The sequence below is a fragment of the Heterodontus francisci genome, chromosome 2 (assembly GCF_036365525.1).
Source record: "Heterodontus francisci isolate sHetFra1 chromosome 2, sHetFra1.hap1, whole genome shotgun sequence".
Lineage (NCBI taxonomy): Eukaryota > Metazoa > Chordata > Chondrichthyes > Heterodontiformes > Heterodontidae > Heterodontus > Heterodontus francisci.
Window position 1 is genome coordinate 23,753,583 of NC_090372.1, and position 16,539 is coordinate 23,770,121.

At 40.4% G+C, this 16,539-nt stretch overlaps 2 protein-coding genes across 6 annotated transcripts in view; both read right to left on the reverse strand.

Moving 5' to 3' along the window:
- zdhhc11 (zinc finger DHHC-type containing 11) overlaps positions 1-7,062 on the reverse strand; it is a 147,520-nt gene extending 140,458 nt beyond the window's left edge. Inside the window, exon 1 of one of the 2 annotated variants that reach the window (XM_068055582.1) lies at positions 6,878-7,062. The gene's annotated coding sequence lies outside the window, so the exon portion shown is untranslated. Of the gene's footprint in view, positions 1-6,699 lie in introns of both variants that reach the window. The other variant, XM_068055568.1, reaches the window with a different exon arrangement.
- A 4,913-nt stretch (positions 7,063-11,975) lies between these two features.
- Positions 11,976-16,539, reverse strand: part of brd9 (bromodomain containing 9) — a 91,112-nt gene continuing 86,548 nt past the window's right edge. For all 4 annotated transcript variants that reach the window (XM_068055628.1, XM_068055622.1, XM_068055614.1 and 1 more), the window contains one exon: positions 11,976-15,519. In XM_068055628.1, the coding sequence (XP_067911729.1) occupies positions 15,398-15,519 (122 nt within the window). In that variant the 3' untranslated portion in view covers positions 11,976-15,397. The remainder of the gene's footprint in view (positions 15,520-16,539) is intronic.

Below are 16,539 nucleotides of genomic sequence, written 5' to 3' on the forward strand. Positions count from 1 at the left end.
GGAAACATGCCAAAGGTGACACATGACCGCCTACGGGGTTCCGCTCCGGATTTTCTGTTAGGGTTTACTCCCTTAGCCTTGGTCTCTCCCGAGACGCCCACAAGGCAGTGGGGTTGTTGGGGCCCCTACACAGGTGTAGGATGGTGCCGGTGGGAGGAGGGGATGCAAGGGGGAGGGGTAGAGGGAGGGGGTGGGGGGGGGTGCAGGGGAAGGGGGTGCGGGGTGAAGATGGTGCGAGGGGGGTGCGGGCTGGGACGGGGTTGTGAGGGGGTGAGCTGAGAGGGTGGAGCAGGGAAGGGGACGGGGGTGGGGGGGGGGGGGGGTGGAATCTGGTGCAGGTAATAAGCCATTTCCTCAGTGCCCACCATCGACGTCCGGAAAGCTCATCCACGTCCTTCGGGAGGTGAAGCATCATTTGGCAGACTTAGAGGTGATTACATTTGCTAAGGGTTTTTTTTTTTGCAGTGGTTTAAATAAAGGCATGCAGCATTGCCGACAGTGCGCTGCAGATGCTCTCCGAGCCATCTCCCGCGGGCGCTTTGAAGTTGCGGCCGGGGGGGCCGTTCGTGGATGTTTTGGGTGTTCGGGGCACCTTTTCACAGGACTTCTCTCGGGTCCCGCAGCTCCTTCTTCACCTCAATGGACTTACCGCATGCCGTGGCTGCAGACACTCTGGACTGTGAAGACAGCAGGATCGGAGATTAAAGTATCGGCAGCTGTTCTCGTCAGTTTCATCCGGATCAATTTCATTGAGAAAACAAAGAGCAGGTGTGGCTGGGGGAGGGCAGTGGGCCCAGGTAACATACACTAAAACTAACTGTTAACTTTTCGATAGGGCTAAAATGAACTGATTTAAAGAGCCAGGGGAATTTAAACAGTTTAAGAGGGCAGATTGGGGGAGAAAACGTTAGGGATGGCAGCAGATGGCCATGGATAGAGTTGAACAGCAAGGGAGCTTCCAGCCCAGGAGCCATCTTGAACAGAACTTGGGAATTATGTCTTTATAAATGGACAAGAATGTGGCAGGGCCATCCTGCTCCGAGAATGAACCAGCCCAAAAGACAAGTCCCCGCTTCATACCAGTGAACCGTGAAGTAAAGAGGAAACCATGTGGAGCCCTTTTATTTAGCCATAGCACAATGTCACAGTGAAGGATGCTAGCTGAACAAATCATCTGCACAGCTTAGAATGTCAAAACAGCACTTGCAAAGAGAACAGGGATAATCAGCAATTACAGTAGCATTTTATGTTTGTTATACCCAAGTAATTAATAAGATTTACAAAGTTTTCTGAAGATTAAAAAGATGGACACTATACTTTTACAAAGTATGAACTTAAAAATGTTAATTTATGCTACATTAGCATGCAATGAAGAAAGAACAGTTGTATAAAAACACAACAGCCAATTTGCACACAGCAAGGTCTCACAAACAACAATGAGGTAATGACCAAGTAATCTGATTTCTTTTTTTAAAGGACACCAGGGAAAACTCCCCTGCTCTTCTTTGAATAGTGCCATTGGATCTTTTCTGTCCACCTGAGTGGGGAAGATGGAATCTTTGTTTAATGTCTCATCTGCAAGTTGGCCCCATCTGACAGTGTAGCACTCCCTCGGTGCTGCACTGCAGTGTCAGACTGGATTATGTTTACTCGATTGATATAACACCGGAACAGTGACTAACTGCAAGGACCTGACTTCTATACTTGCTCATCCTGTAACTATTTGCAAAATAAATTCACATAATGCAAATTGTATCAACACAATGCAGCAACACAACAATTACAATCTTCATGCAAAATTATAGAAAAATCAGACTATCCGCTGTAATCTCAGAAACAAGAGATACTGAGATGACCTATACTAATGCACAACGTAGATTAACACGACTATCTATTTTCATGTGGCTACCTAGATTTCAGTTTTTTTAACCTTTTCATATTGATTGGGGAGGCATTTCCTTCTCTGCTCTGTAACTTGGTTCGATGTATGCCAGAAACCCCATTCACAGTGTAAATTAGGATTTCTGTTGCATATTTGCAGGCACTATCCAATTCTGACCTAAAATGGTAATCGGGGTCCTAGGAGCCCAAATTGCATAATAAAAGAAAGCAATGCCTGAAACAGGTAGGCACATTGGATTCCCAGCACTAGACCCTGTTAATGCCAGGCAATACAAGTGACAACTGACCCCACAAAAGAGAAAAATATTCCATTCCACTGAACCAACATCCAGCACCTTTAGCTCAAAGGAAACACATGCATTCCTTGTGACTTGCATTTATATAGTGCCTTTCACAACTAGAGGATGCCCCCAAAGAGCTTTACAGCTAACGAGTACTTTTGAAGTGTGATCACTGTTGAAATATAGGAAACGTGGCAGCCAAGTTGTGCAAAGAAATCTCCTACAAATTGCAATGTGATAATGATGCGATTTTCTGTTGAAGGGTCAATATTGACCAGGATACCAGAGTTAACTCCCCTCTCTTCTTCACGGACTAAAACAAAGGGCCAGAGTACTTTTTCCTACTCTCAGAGACATCAGAATGGTGGAGGTAATCAACCTTATCAAGGCAAATTAAGGTTGGGCAATAAATGCTGGCCTTGCCAGTGACACCCACGTGGGAACATAGGAGCAAGAGTAGGCCAGTCAGCCCATTGGGCCTGCCCCGCCATTCAATACGATCATGGCACTTCAATGCCTTTTTCCCCTCACTATCCTCGTATCCCCTTATGTCATTTGTATTTAGAAATCTGTCAATCTCTACTTTAGACATACTCAATGACTGAGCTTCCACAGCCCTCTGGGGTAGAAAATTCCAAAGATTCACAACCCTCTGAGTAAAGAAATTTCTCCTTATCTCAGTCCTAAGTGTCTTCCCTCTGATTTTGAAATTCTGTCCCCTGGTTCTAGACTCCCCAACCAGGGGAAGCATCTTACCTGCATCTACCCTGTCTATCCCTTTAAGTGTTTTGTAGGTTTCAATGAGACATCCTATGAACAAATAGAAAAAGAGCCTGTAATGGAAAAACAGGCCTGTTAGCTTTGGAATTGCTAGCTTGAAAGTGAATATATCCCTAAAGCATCAGTAAGTTCATGTCTTTGTGATTTATTTTCCGATGAAATGAGAACTATAAAGAAATAACCCACAACATGATGAAATCTACATTTTAGGTCAACTAAGTACGTTTGTAGTCTTGAACTTACTCCTCCTCTCGATAGAAGGCAGACTTGAAAATAATTCTGTCAACACAGGTGAATTTTTAGGTAGAAGTATATGAGATCACATAATCATTAAATATTGATCAATCTAAGGATGTGAAGCTATTATTGCAAGTGACTGGTGATGCTGAACCCAAGATAATATATATTGTAGATCCTGAAAATGAGCAACACCTGACTTTTGGGAGAACTTAAGACTTTCAAGTAAAAGGTTTATTGGCAGCATTAAAGTACAATTATCCATGCAACGGCATTCCAAAACCCACCTGATGATCCCCATTATTGATTCCATCATTGTTGTATCATGTGATTACCAGGATGGTAGATGTTGAAGCAGATGGACTTTAGCTTCTCTTCATCTATCAATCCCTATGTTCCTATGACTCTATTATTCTTGAAACATGACCTAATCATTTGGTTTGCACTGCCCTTTCAACTGCTTTGATTTGGTTGGAATACATGTCAACTGTAGTTTCACCAATACATTAAATACTTCCCACTTTCATCCTGTAGCTCTCTCAGGTATTGTGTTTAATTAACCATCTTAGTATATTCCCTATCCTCTTGCTCTGGTAAAGATTAACATATTACTGTCATTGTTCTTCTTCAGTACCTTAAGATCTAATGTTATGATCACTGGATTCTAGCTGCATCCCCTCTTTCACCTGCTGTACCACACCTGAATCTAAGCTTGGGCCTAGAACATCCTCCGATCACGAGTTATCTGATTCAATGAGTAAGGAAGCAATCCTGCACCACCTCAAGAAATGTGTTCTCCTATTCTCAGTAGTTGTTATCCAGATATAAACTGGGAAAGCAGCTGGACAATTGAAATCTCCTACAATCGATGTTCCATTCAAGCCTCCCGAATTTGTAAAAAACATTTTCCTAAATCTCCTTTCCTCCTTGCCAGAAGGCCCATAACAATTAGAAATAACCTTTTTCCTATTTTGGAGCTTAGTCCTTATTGTTTCAGCTGCCTCAGCCAAGGCACTTGCATCATTTCTTTCTATGGATAGTCACATGGTCTCTACAATGTCTTCCACTCCTTTTTTTTTGTGTTGGTTCCTTCTATATATTGTACATCTCATATTATAGTCTTCAACGTCTTACTTTCAGCCAAGTCCCTGTTATTTTTGCTGCATGCACCTTTCCTTTGACACTTTGTTCCAATTCTGCAAATTTGTATTGTATGTTCCTATTATTGCAAAATATAAATAGATCAAACCCATCTACCCACTTTCTTCCCATAATGCTGAATCCACCCTTTCTGTAGAAATATATCCACTTGTACTGTTTATTGCAGCAACCTTCCCTGTTAACTTATTCTATAACCCGGTTATCCTTTAGGGGAAAATATTTCTGCCCGATTCTTCTCTGGACTCCTGGCTTCCTATCCAGCTGTTTGATATTTGAATCTTTCACCTTGCCTGGATCCAGTTGATCAGTTCCCTTCACAAAACAAGAATATTTCATTTCATCCAAAGAAAGCAAGGACAATTTGCTAATCTTTCCACATAACAAAGTCCTGAAGCTTGGAATCACATTCATTGCTCACCTTTGAAATGTTTAAGTTGCAATATAAAGGGTGTACCCTCTGAATGAGAAGTGGGACATATTATGTGGGTCATCTTTGCTGAAACAATTATTTTTATCTATCTGAAGTATGTTTAACAAAATCATTAGATTCAACATTCCTGTGTAACATCTACTTCAGTATAACAATAGTTTTACTAATTAAAAGAGCAACCCTGACCATCAGTACCCATATAAAGTGAGTGAGTGGAGAGATAGGGCCTTCAACCCAGGTGGAGTTTTTGGTGTACAGATTGACTCAATCACATACCACTACACTTTGTAACCAACCCCAGCTAGTATATTCATCAGTAAGTCCAGTAGTTTTCCATTTTCAGTGCAAAATGGACTAAAACATGAAATTTAATTCCCCCCACTCCCACACCAGCAAGAACCCTAGATAATGAAAGACTTATTCAGTCATAATCAACCAATGATGGGCTTTGATCATTAGCATTCGTTGCCTAAACAAAAATTGTGATGCATGAAATAAGATACAGTTGATGCTAATTATTTTAATGGTCATTTTAAAAAATATTGGGAAGAGTAACTCTTAAAAGTTAAACATCCTAACCTTGGCTCAGTGCCTTGAGTCAGGAGATTGTGGTTCAAGTGCCACTCCAGAGAATTGGCCATATAATCCAGACTGGCACAATACTGAGGCAAATGTTGCACTGCCGGAGGTGCTATCCTTCAGATGAGATGCTTTACTGAGGCCCTGTGTGCCCTCTCAGGTGGGCGTACAAGATCCCATGTACTATTTTGAAGAAGAGCCAGTGATTTCTCCCTGGTCACCTGCCAATACTTACCACTCGACCACCATTACTTAAAAAGGAACAGATTATCTCATCATTTATCTCTGCTATTTGTGGCACCTGGCTTTGCACAAATTGGCTGCCACATTTTCCTCCATGGCAACTGTGACAACACTTCAAATGTACTTCATTGGCTGTAAAGCACTTTCGGACGTCCAGAGGTCATGAAAGGTGCTATAAAAATGAAAGTTCTTTTCTTTCTTGGAGATTCATGAGGGACATGTTAATCGCTATTTATCCATAATTCTAAACAGGAAGATTGGTATCAGAACAACCTTAAAAGGGGAGGACAGAGTGTTCTGATCACAGAAGGAAGAACATTTCAGATTTTGAATGGTTCCAGTTTCTATACGATAAATAACTTACTTCAACTTAATTTTAATCTCAGAATTTTTGTATTACAAAGAGGCTTTGGGGAATGAAATCCCCGCCCACCAGCCCCTTCTTCCAATGGGTTACGTCATGTGGTATAGTTCAGTATTGATAATGGGTGAGCGGAGAAGGGTTAAGCTTCGACTTTAGTTAACTACAACTAAAAAACAGCAGGTATGTAAATCTGTATAACAGCTCATGAAACAAACAACTCAAACCTCAACCAGGTTACTCATCCCATTCTGGCGCAAAACCAAATGATTAACATTAATGGACTGTAAAGATTTCTCTCTGGAAGCTACTTACAGGGTTATTGAGTCACATACACATTTCACACTGATTGAACTGACTATTTCCCTCCCTCTCGCATTCCCCGTAAAATCCCTCTAACAGCCACAAAATATAAGCTACCATGCATCAAAATTATCATAGGTAGACTATAACTGATGAATTCCGTGCGTTAAGTTAGAAACATGCACTTGATTATTAAATCCCTCGTATGGTGTATTCTGGTAGATGGTTCATGGAAACGACAATACTTAGTGCTGACTCTATAACCTCAAAAGTGATTTGATAGGTCAAAGGGAAAGCAACAATAAAGTACCAGGGCATTCCAACTTAATAACTGCTGATTCCACTATGAAACAGATTAAAAATAAAACATTTAGTATATTTAACAAGCAAGTACGTTCTCGAGCAGTGTGTTTGTTGCTCACCTCAGTCCCCTTTGTAGGAGTGTTTCAGGCTTCACTCTACCACTCTGTTCCTAGGTTACGTACATTTCCAATAAATAGAACCAGATCCCAGCGTCTCCACAAACTTATCAACAGGAAAACAAAGCGAGGTTACACATAAAATGAAACGGCAAACACACTGCCCTCGTTTTTCGGTCACCTGAGCAGCATTGTTCCTGGATGGGTTAACATGCACCGAACAGAAACATCGTCCGTTCCCTTCGCCCCCTCTCTGCTTGTGAACTGTGGCTTGTTCCTGAAGATGTTGAACTAGACACAGCCACTATAGAAGCTGTCAGCTGCTCTCATTACTCGGCCCTGCTCCGGGTCCTAATGCTCCCCTGGTGCACACCTGAATGCAGGTGCACATCTATGTGGTGACTCTGAATCAACAGGTTAGAAGGCAACCAACACAATTTGCATTTGTATCTGCGCCTATTAAAGCCCAATGTCCCAAAGTCCCGTCACGGCCGGCGAAGTATTTTTGAAGAGTCATTGTAGAGAAATCAGGCAGCAATTTTGCACACCACAGATCCCACAAAAAGCTATAAATGACCAAATCATCAGTTTGTTTTAGTTGGTGCTTGAGGGATAAATATTGAGCAGGAAACCGAGGAGAAATCACCTGCTCTTCTGCGAATAGTACCATCGGATCTTTTACATCCACCTGAGAGGACAGATGAAGCCTCAGTTTAAACATCTCATCTGAAAGCACCTCCAACAGCGCAGCATTCTCTCTGTACTGCACACGGGAGTGTTAGCCTGGCTTATGTGGTCAAGTCTCTGGAATGGGGTTTGAAGCCATGACCTTCTGGCCAAAGCAGAAGCCACACCAAATATTGTAACTATGGGATTTTACTGTATTATTCCAGATTTCTCCAATTCCCAGAAGGTGTAAATACCCAAGCTGTGGCAGTAATCATGAGTTTATATTGGTTGCATTCCTCACCTAACCTTGCTGCTGCAGCCAGGCCGATACTTTGGGCATCATTATCAGATGTGGAGCTCAGGATTTGACTGAGTTGCTTACATTTTGTGTACCATAACGACATACCTTATAATGGCATATATGATTATACAGTACTTAATAGATCTCTCATTAAGTTGCCCATGTGGGATCTGGAAGATTACCCCTTTGTTTTTTTATTCTTTCATGGGACATGAGCACCACTGGCTAGGCCAGCATTCATTGCTCATCCTTAATTTCTCTTGAGAAAGTGGTGGTGAGCCGCCTTCTTGAACCACTGCAGTCCATCTGGTGTGGATACACCCACAGCGCTGTTGGGGATGGAGTTCCAGGTTTTTGACCCAGTGACAGTGAAGGAACAGATATATAGTTCCAAGTCAGGATGGTGTGTAACGTGAAGGGGAACTTGGTGGTGGTGGTGTGTCAGCTGCACTTTTCCTTCTAGGTGGTAGAGGTCACAGATTTGGGAGGTACTGTCCAAATAGGCTTGGTGAGCTGCTGCAGTGCATCTTGTATATGGTATACACTGCTGCCACTGTGCGCTGATGGTGGATGGGATGAATGTTTCAGGTGATGGATGGAATACCGATCAAGCTGTGTCTTGGATGGTGTCAATTTTCTTGAGTGCTGTTGCAGCTACACCCATCCAGGCACGTGGAGAGTATTCCATCACACTAATGACTTGTGCCTTGTAGATGGTGGACAGGCTTTGGGAAGTCAGGAGATGAGTTACTCACCACAGAATTCCCAGCGCCTGACCTGCTCTTGTAGCCACAGTATTTATATGGCTGGTCCAGTTACATTTCTGGTCAATTGTAACCCCTAAGATAATGGTGGATGATTCAGCGATGGTAATGCCATTGAATGTCAAGGGGAGATAGTCACTGCTTGGCAATTGTGTGGCACAATTGTTACTTGCCACTTACCAGCCCAAGCCTGAATGTTATCCAGGTCTTGCTGCATGTGGCTATGGACTGCTTCAGTATCTGACAGTCACAAATGGTACTGAACACTGTACAATCATCAGCAAACATCCCCACTTCTGACCTTATGATGGAGGGAGGAGGTGATTGATGAAGCAGCTGAAGATGGTTGGGCCTAGGACACTACCCTGAGGAACTCCTGCAGTGATGCCCTAGGGCTTAGATGTTTGGCCTCCAATAACTGCAACCATCTTCCTTTGTACTAGGTATGATTCCAACCATTGGAGTGTTAATTGAGAGCAGACTGATGCGGCAGTAATTGGCCGGATTGGATTTGTCCTGCAGTTTCAGAAACAATTAAGGGATGAGAAGGCCATTCAGCCCATCGATGATCATCTCTTCTGCATATTAACTCTCTCATCATGGCAACTAACTGAATTTTGACCAACCCCAATGTTTTTACTTTTATTATCTTGCTTGGTAGGCTACCACAAACAAATCATCCTTTGAGTGAAGATGTTTTGGCTATCAGTTCTGAATTTCATTTTTCATATCTTTAATCTACTTCTTGGTGTAATTTTAATAGACTAAATTTGTTATGTATACAATTTAAAATTTCTTACACTTAAATGAGATTCCTCCTTTTACATCCTTCTTCCTAAATGCTGAAACTTCTCAAATCTTTCCTCATAGCTCAACCCCATTACAGTTGTGATCGGTTGTGGTGCTCTTTCTGTGCCCTTTCAAATGTAAAGTAAATCTTTTCCATGACACGATCACCAAAGCCTGACCAGTGCCTTGTAAAGCTTTAGCATAACCAGAACAAGTAATAAAACAATGCCTTCTTCCTTATATTTGACATTGTGAAAATAAATAATATGATAATGAAAATGAATTTGTTAGGATCCACTACCATGTCCACTCAGAACAATCTAAGGTATATCCTAGTACAATGTTCCATTAAGTCCAATTGATCGTTTTCACCGTACAGATTACATTTTAATATTTCCTGCAAACTACTGGCTAGAATATAATGTGAAAAATATTCATTGCAACATGGTGTGTCATTGAATAAGTATTGTAATCCTAATTTCAATACATTTCTAGAACAGTTTAATGTGACTGACCACCTCAGTCTTAGAAGTTTAGAGCACCTTAGGAGCAGCCAAGAACCCTGCTGGGAGTTAAAGGGGCCATTTAGAAGAATGCTTCCATTAGTTTAAATAAATTTTAAAACAACTGCGAGATCAGATTTATGCAGCAGTGAAAGTATGTTATGCTCTAGTTTGCGCACTGCACCTCTCAAATTGCCAGCTGATAGTCTGAGAGAGATTGGGAATAATCATCGCACCATTTACTGGGTCAGATTAATGCTAGTCTCCACTTCCTTTCTACCAATGCAGCGTGGGACATCTAGAGGAACCATTAAGGTGGCCAGGAATAAAATCTGGTCAGTGGTAAACATTGTACAGGCAATACTTTAGTAATATCACACTTACAGTGAAATGTTCTCTGCAATTTACCCTATCACTGATACAAACCTATATTTAGGGATGAATTATTTGGCAACCTAATGCTTCCAAGCATTAATATTCTAGCCAAATGGTTTGAGGGTTCTCAAAACTGATCATTGCACAACATTCTGCTACAGTTTGCATGTTCCACCTCTCCAGCAAAGGTTTAAGCAGGGACCCTAAAGTGGAGCACCTTGTAAGAGAGTGGGATGAGTAGTTATCCATTGCACCCTCCTGTTACAATGAATGCCATCAACAATCTTGAACTGTTTTGACCGAGGTCATAGGGAAATCTATGCCGGTCACCGTGCCACTGACTGTAGAGAGGAGAACGTTCTTATGGTGTAGGACAGTCGCAAATGAAAGCGCTTGCATTTCTTTAGCACCTTTCATAATCTCAGGACACCCCAAAGTGCTTTACAGCCAATTAAGTACCTTTTGATGTGGTCACTGTTATAAAGTAGGTGCCATGAACACTTAGGGCTAAATTAAAGTCTCTTTTTCTAAAATTACAACTTTAAACCTTTCAAGTACTCCAATTTCATGATATAGAAAGAATATGCTCAGCAACTATGAGATATTCCATATCAAAATTCTAATTCACTTACAACTTAATTACTCAAGGTGTTAATGTTAGGTCCTTGTGGGATGTTTTCCATGACTCTACAGGTGTGATTGAAGTAGCAATTCTGTTCTTGTGAAAATACCAAAAGACTTATAAAGATAAATTATCGACTTTCTGTAGCAACCTGCTGTTACCTGACTGTACTCATCGCTCATGTGGCTTATAGACATTAGGAATAATGTGAAAAGGGAATATTAAAGCTGCGAGTGGGTTACATGATATGCCAAAAGTACATATATGCTCTCAGATTATGTTAGAATCCATTCTGCTTGCACATTCTTATATTGAAGATTCCAAACAGCTCATCACCTTTGGGTGGGGCTACTGGTTGGGATTATTAATTTTTCATTGACTCAATTATAAGGCTGGATAGTGCAATAGGTCAGGTCATCATCCTTTCTGCTCTGGGACCCAATATGAATTGATTCCAGATGTATGACAGGATCCTTTTAGCTATAGGAGGGAATGTAAGTAAAATGAGACTGGGCGTTCTCCAACTGAATGCAAGTTTACAGCACAACACAGAACTGATCATGGATACTCAGAGATGGGGTAACAAATAAGAAAGACAAACTGGTCTTTATATTGCGCATTTCATGACCTCAGGACATCCCAAAGTGCTTTACAACTGATAAAGTACATTTAAAGTGTAGCCACTGTTGTGTTATAAGAAATGCAGCAACCAATTTGCAAAACAGCAAGCTCCCAAAACCAACAGATAATCTGTTTTTAGATCTTAGTTAAGAACACAAAGAGATAAACGTTGGCCAGGACACTGTTTGAAATACTGCCATGTGATCTTATCTCCACCTGACAGGGTAGATGGGATACAGTTTAATGCCTCATCCTAAAGACAGCACCTCAGACAGCATAGCACTCCCTCAATACTCCACTGTAGTGTCAGCCCTTGATTATGTGCTCAGGTCTCTCGAGTGGGACTTGAACCCACAATCTTCTGACTCAAAGGCAAGTGCTACCTCTGGAATGATTCATATTTTTGCAATGGAATTGGGGCAACGGCGGTATTCCTCTAAGAGGCAAGCTTAAGGAACACTGCAGGGGAGGGTAGTCAGAGCCTTCCTTGGCATCTTACTCCTGCCTTTATGTGGGAGTGCTTGGTGATGATTGATCACAAATGCGACAAGTAAAAAGTGAACTGTAATTGGCTTTTCTTGTACATCTAGTGGTGTACAGTTTATGTAAAACATAAAATGATTTAAACAGAAAGATTCCTGGCACAGTTATATATGGTTTATTCCCTTATTACAACTTTCCTTCACAAAAAGAGTACTATTACCAGCCAGATATTCTTTCAGACACACATACAGCAGTGTAATTTAGACATATTCAGATACTTGCTGATTAAACTCCTCCCCCCAAAAAAGTGGAATTCATTTTGTGTACATTTCAAAACGCAGCAAAGCGTATTAAACCACATCCTGTTGCAAAAAAAGTTACTGAGGAAGGGAAGAAAATCCATTTTGAATGAAAAGGTGAGCATTCTTCAGCAACACATTATACAACTGATAAGTCACTCATGATTGTTGTGAATCTTATAAATAAATTAGGACAGGCTTAGATAAGTTAGACAAGACAAGGATAATCTGTTTCCATTAACTGATGGTACAAGGACTAGGGGACACAGATTGAAGGTTTCGGGCAAGAGATGAAGGGAGAATGTGAGCAAGAACTTTTTTACACAGTGGGTGGTAATGACCTGGAACTCGCTGCCCACAAGGGTGGTGGAAGAGGAGGCAATCAATGGCTCCAAAAGGAAATGAATGGTCACCTGAAGGAAATAAGCTTGCAGGGCTACGGGGATCGAGTGGGGGAGTGGCACTACCTAGGTAGCTTCGAGGAGAGGTGGCATAGACTCGATGGGTCGAATGGCCTCCTTCTGTGCTGCAAATGTCTCTCTAAGATAGAGAAACTTGCACTTATATAGCATCTTTCACATCTCCAGTACGCCCTAAAGCGTTTTACAGCCAAGTCCTAGAAAGATCAGAGTAAATGACCAATTTGATTTGTTTTGGTGGTGTTGGGAGAATTCCCTGCTTGCTTTCAAATAGTGCCATGGGATCTTTTACATGCACCTCAGCAGGCAGACGGGACCTTGGTTTAATCTCAAAGATGATGCCTCCGATAGTTCAACACTCCCTTTGTACTGCAATGAAGTGTCAGCCTAGTTTGTGCTTAAATCCAAAAGTGGGGATTGAACACAATGTTGACTCAGAAGCACAAATATAGTGCTAACAGAGTCAAGCTGACACAAAAATGTTTTGTAATTTACTCAGGTGACATGCATACAAGGCCTAGTCACTAGCTTTGCCAAATCAGAATATTTCAAAAATTCCAATAAAGCATCGATGTGAAAAGGAACATCCTAAAGAAAAGGAAAAATCTGTAAGTCTAATTAGTTTTAAACTAATTTGGATTAAAATATATAATTCTACAAGTCTTCTAATACAAAAAAAATTTCCAATCATTCTTTAATTTTCATAAGAATGTTGGACTTTTTGTGACAAATTTAAAACTATAGAAATACCAGAAAAGCAGTTGTGAATAGCAATTGAGTTTCAAGTAATCTCTGCAGTTACAGTATTAAAGCTGCATTATTTTAAAAGCTTACTTTGTTGAATTGAATACTTACAAAAGCAACTTATCTGGTGTGCCACAAACCAGAAGTCAAATTACAGATGTAGTAGTTTAAAAAATATCCATATCCTGATTGCATGGCTTAGTACAAAACAATACTTCAAAAATGACACACTAAAATTTCTGAAAAAGAAAAGAAAAGATTCTGCTCATAGCCAAACTGAGTTGACTAAATGTTTATAAAATTCAATCTTTCGCTACATGACTTTTTCTTTCATTTTAACTGCGGTTCTGTTTTGGTTTTATGCTTAGCAATAACTCTTCTCAAATATTATTCCAATAAAACTTATTAAAATTCATAATATGCATGTTATAAAGGCTTTCATTTTTTTTCTGCAACGAATTCTAATTCAGCATATTTATTAAGTAGAAACTATTTCATATAAGCACATTATTTCAATGTTGTCAGCAAGTGTGCTGGTGGGTGTGTAACATTGTTGTTCACTTGAAATGTGAAACAGACAAGCGTCACATTTGTGTATATCTAAGCTTGGACTGTGTCTGAAGAAAGTATTTTGAGTATACAATGCAAAGAAGAAATGCTGGTGTTGGGAGCAACGAGAAGGAATGAATTAGCACAGCCCACAATAAGACGTATTGATAAACTAACACAGGATGTTGCTGTTAAGTGTGAATTTTCCTAAACCACAAGTACCACCAATACCAAGCTAAACAAACCTGGTGATAACAATAATGTATTTGATTAAACTGCAGGACCTCGATATTATAGTGTCCACGTTCTAGAGAATACAGGGGAGATATTCCTGGGACTGTGAATTACCAGAGTGCAGCAAATATCGGGCAAGTCAGAGAGCACGGCTGTAAAAGGCCACCCCATTTTTCTCCACTTAAGTTAATGATAGAAAATGGGACAGGTTCCTTTACAGGCATGTGCTCTGACCCGCTCAATTTTCTGATAGTTGCTGTGCGTAGGAGAACCATTGCACAGAATCTCCTCTTATTACATAGTGTGTTGAGTGTAAATACACCAAAAAAGTCAGGTTAATTCCTCAAATGGTTAGGTTAGCAATTGCCAAAAGTTAAGGGCAGCATCACAGCAGCCGTCAATTTGAGGTCACCAAAATAAACAGAGACAGACTTTGTAGTAGTGGAAGCTTACAGAAAAAGTCATAAGGATCAGTGTAAAATCTGTTACCTAACCACATATATTTGGAAACTCCATCACCATTTCAACAAATCCAGACCGGATCACTTGTTAGAAATATTCTGTTATCTAGATTCAGTAAGTCCATCGGCATACTTTTTAAAATCACAATAAACACACATGTTGAAATAAACTGCCACACACATCAGCAAACCAAGTTGATGGTCAGTAACTATCTCATTTACCTTTCTAAGATATGTACAAATCCTGATATAGTCCTGCAGAGTGTGTTAAAGAGTCGTCCAGACTAGCTGGAACCCTGCTGGGCTTTGTTGTACCAATTATCAGCTGCATTAGGGGTTGTCCAGACTGGAGTGGAAGGAAATGGATTTACAGTGCACGCTTCTATATTCATCATTAAGGTGCCATTATCCCAAAGAAACATTAAGCTTTAGAAAAGTTTTTGAAAAGGTGAATGGACGCCCGAAAATGTACAGAATTGCCAATCGTGAACAAGATTAAGAGAAAGGCATCCTATGTACAAGCTATTTTTAAAAACTGTACAGACTTTGAAAACTACTACAATACACCTACTTGACAAAACCAAGAGAAAATTTCTCAATTCACATAGCACAAACACTTGTGGTTATGTACAGAATGGACAATATGTTGCATAATCCAATAACTTATCTGCTCATTCAATGCACACTGAACAGAAAATCACAGATGTCCTTTCTGAGTTGCAGCAGATTTCAGGTTAGAAAATCTTCACCTTACATTTGAAAGCTATTGGAAGGTCTCTTCCTTATACTCTTGGGTCTGTCTGTAAAAGTGAAGAGGAACCCATTCTTTTGCTTGACAGGATGGATTATTTTTACTACAGTACACATGCTAGGAGTTTTCGTTACTCCGGTTTAGGCTGCCTGCAGCTGTATTACTCGGAGACTGAAGAAATTCACGGAAGTCTTGGACCAGGTCTCCCTGTTCTCCGACACTCAGGTGAGGAGGACTCCCTATAAAGAAAGAAGAAAATCAGGGTGCTATTTTGGCAAAAGTCAACAAGAAACAAAGTTACAAAGAAACTTTTAACCAGCAAGTCAAACACAAGTTTCAATTTAGCAAAGCAAAATCTGGCTTAACTCTGTAGGTAAATCTAAGCTGGTCTAGTCATGAACACCAATTTTACTAAGTTATCTCAATTCTGTTCTGAAACTATTTATGACTCAAGATAATCTTTGAAACTGTGAAGTGAGACAGCACCACCCAATTAATGGAGGATGTCTAATCAAAAGGCATAACGTCCTTTAGATGAAACACATTGGGGCCAGATTTAAAAATTAAAGCTGAAAATTTAATGGTGTGTGAATGATGCAAACCGTTATTAACACACAAATTGGCCAGCAACTAGTAGCAAAAAAGAGATACCTTGTGAATTGCAAATCATAAGTTGCTGACCAACTTGCTCCGCTTCATCGTTAGATTTGTGGTAACAGCATCCTGTGCGTAACCTGAAGTTGCTGTATTTGCACATTAATTGCCCATTAAATTTGTCACAAAGTTAAGTCTAGTAATTAACAGCTTAAGTACCCTTTTAACGACATGGTAATTATTAATGACTGTCAATCAACCTCTCTTCCCCAGAAAGTTAACAATTATAAGTGTGGAATCTCATTCCTTCTGGTTGTGAATTGATTTAAGTTTTAAATTTTACATTTTTTTCTTACTTTTCCTTTCTGACTCTTCTCTCCCTCTCATATTCCAATCTTTCCTTCCTTCTTTACTTCTCTTTCTGTAGCTGATTTGACACTGAATTCACCCATTCTAATTCACTCTCCTTCTGAGTTGTTGCTTTGTATATTTTTCAATCCTTCAATCTCATTGGTTAGGTGATGCACTGTTTATTCCGTTGTTCACCAAGGTCCAAAATGCCCTGTTGGCCTCGCCATGCAGTTATTGGGTCGCACTTCCAGGAACTTTGTGGGCAAAACATTTTAAAACCAAAATGTGCACATACAAGTCTAATGGGGCATGCC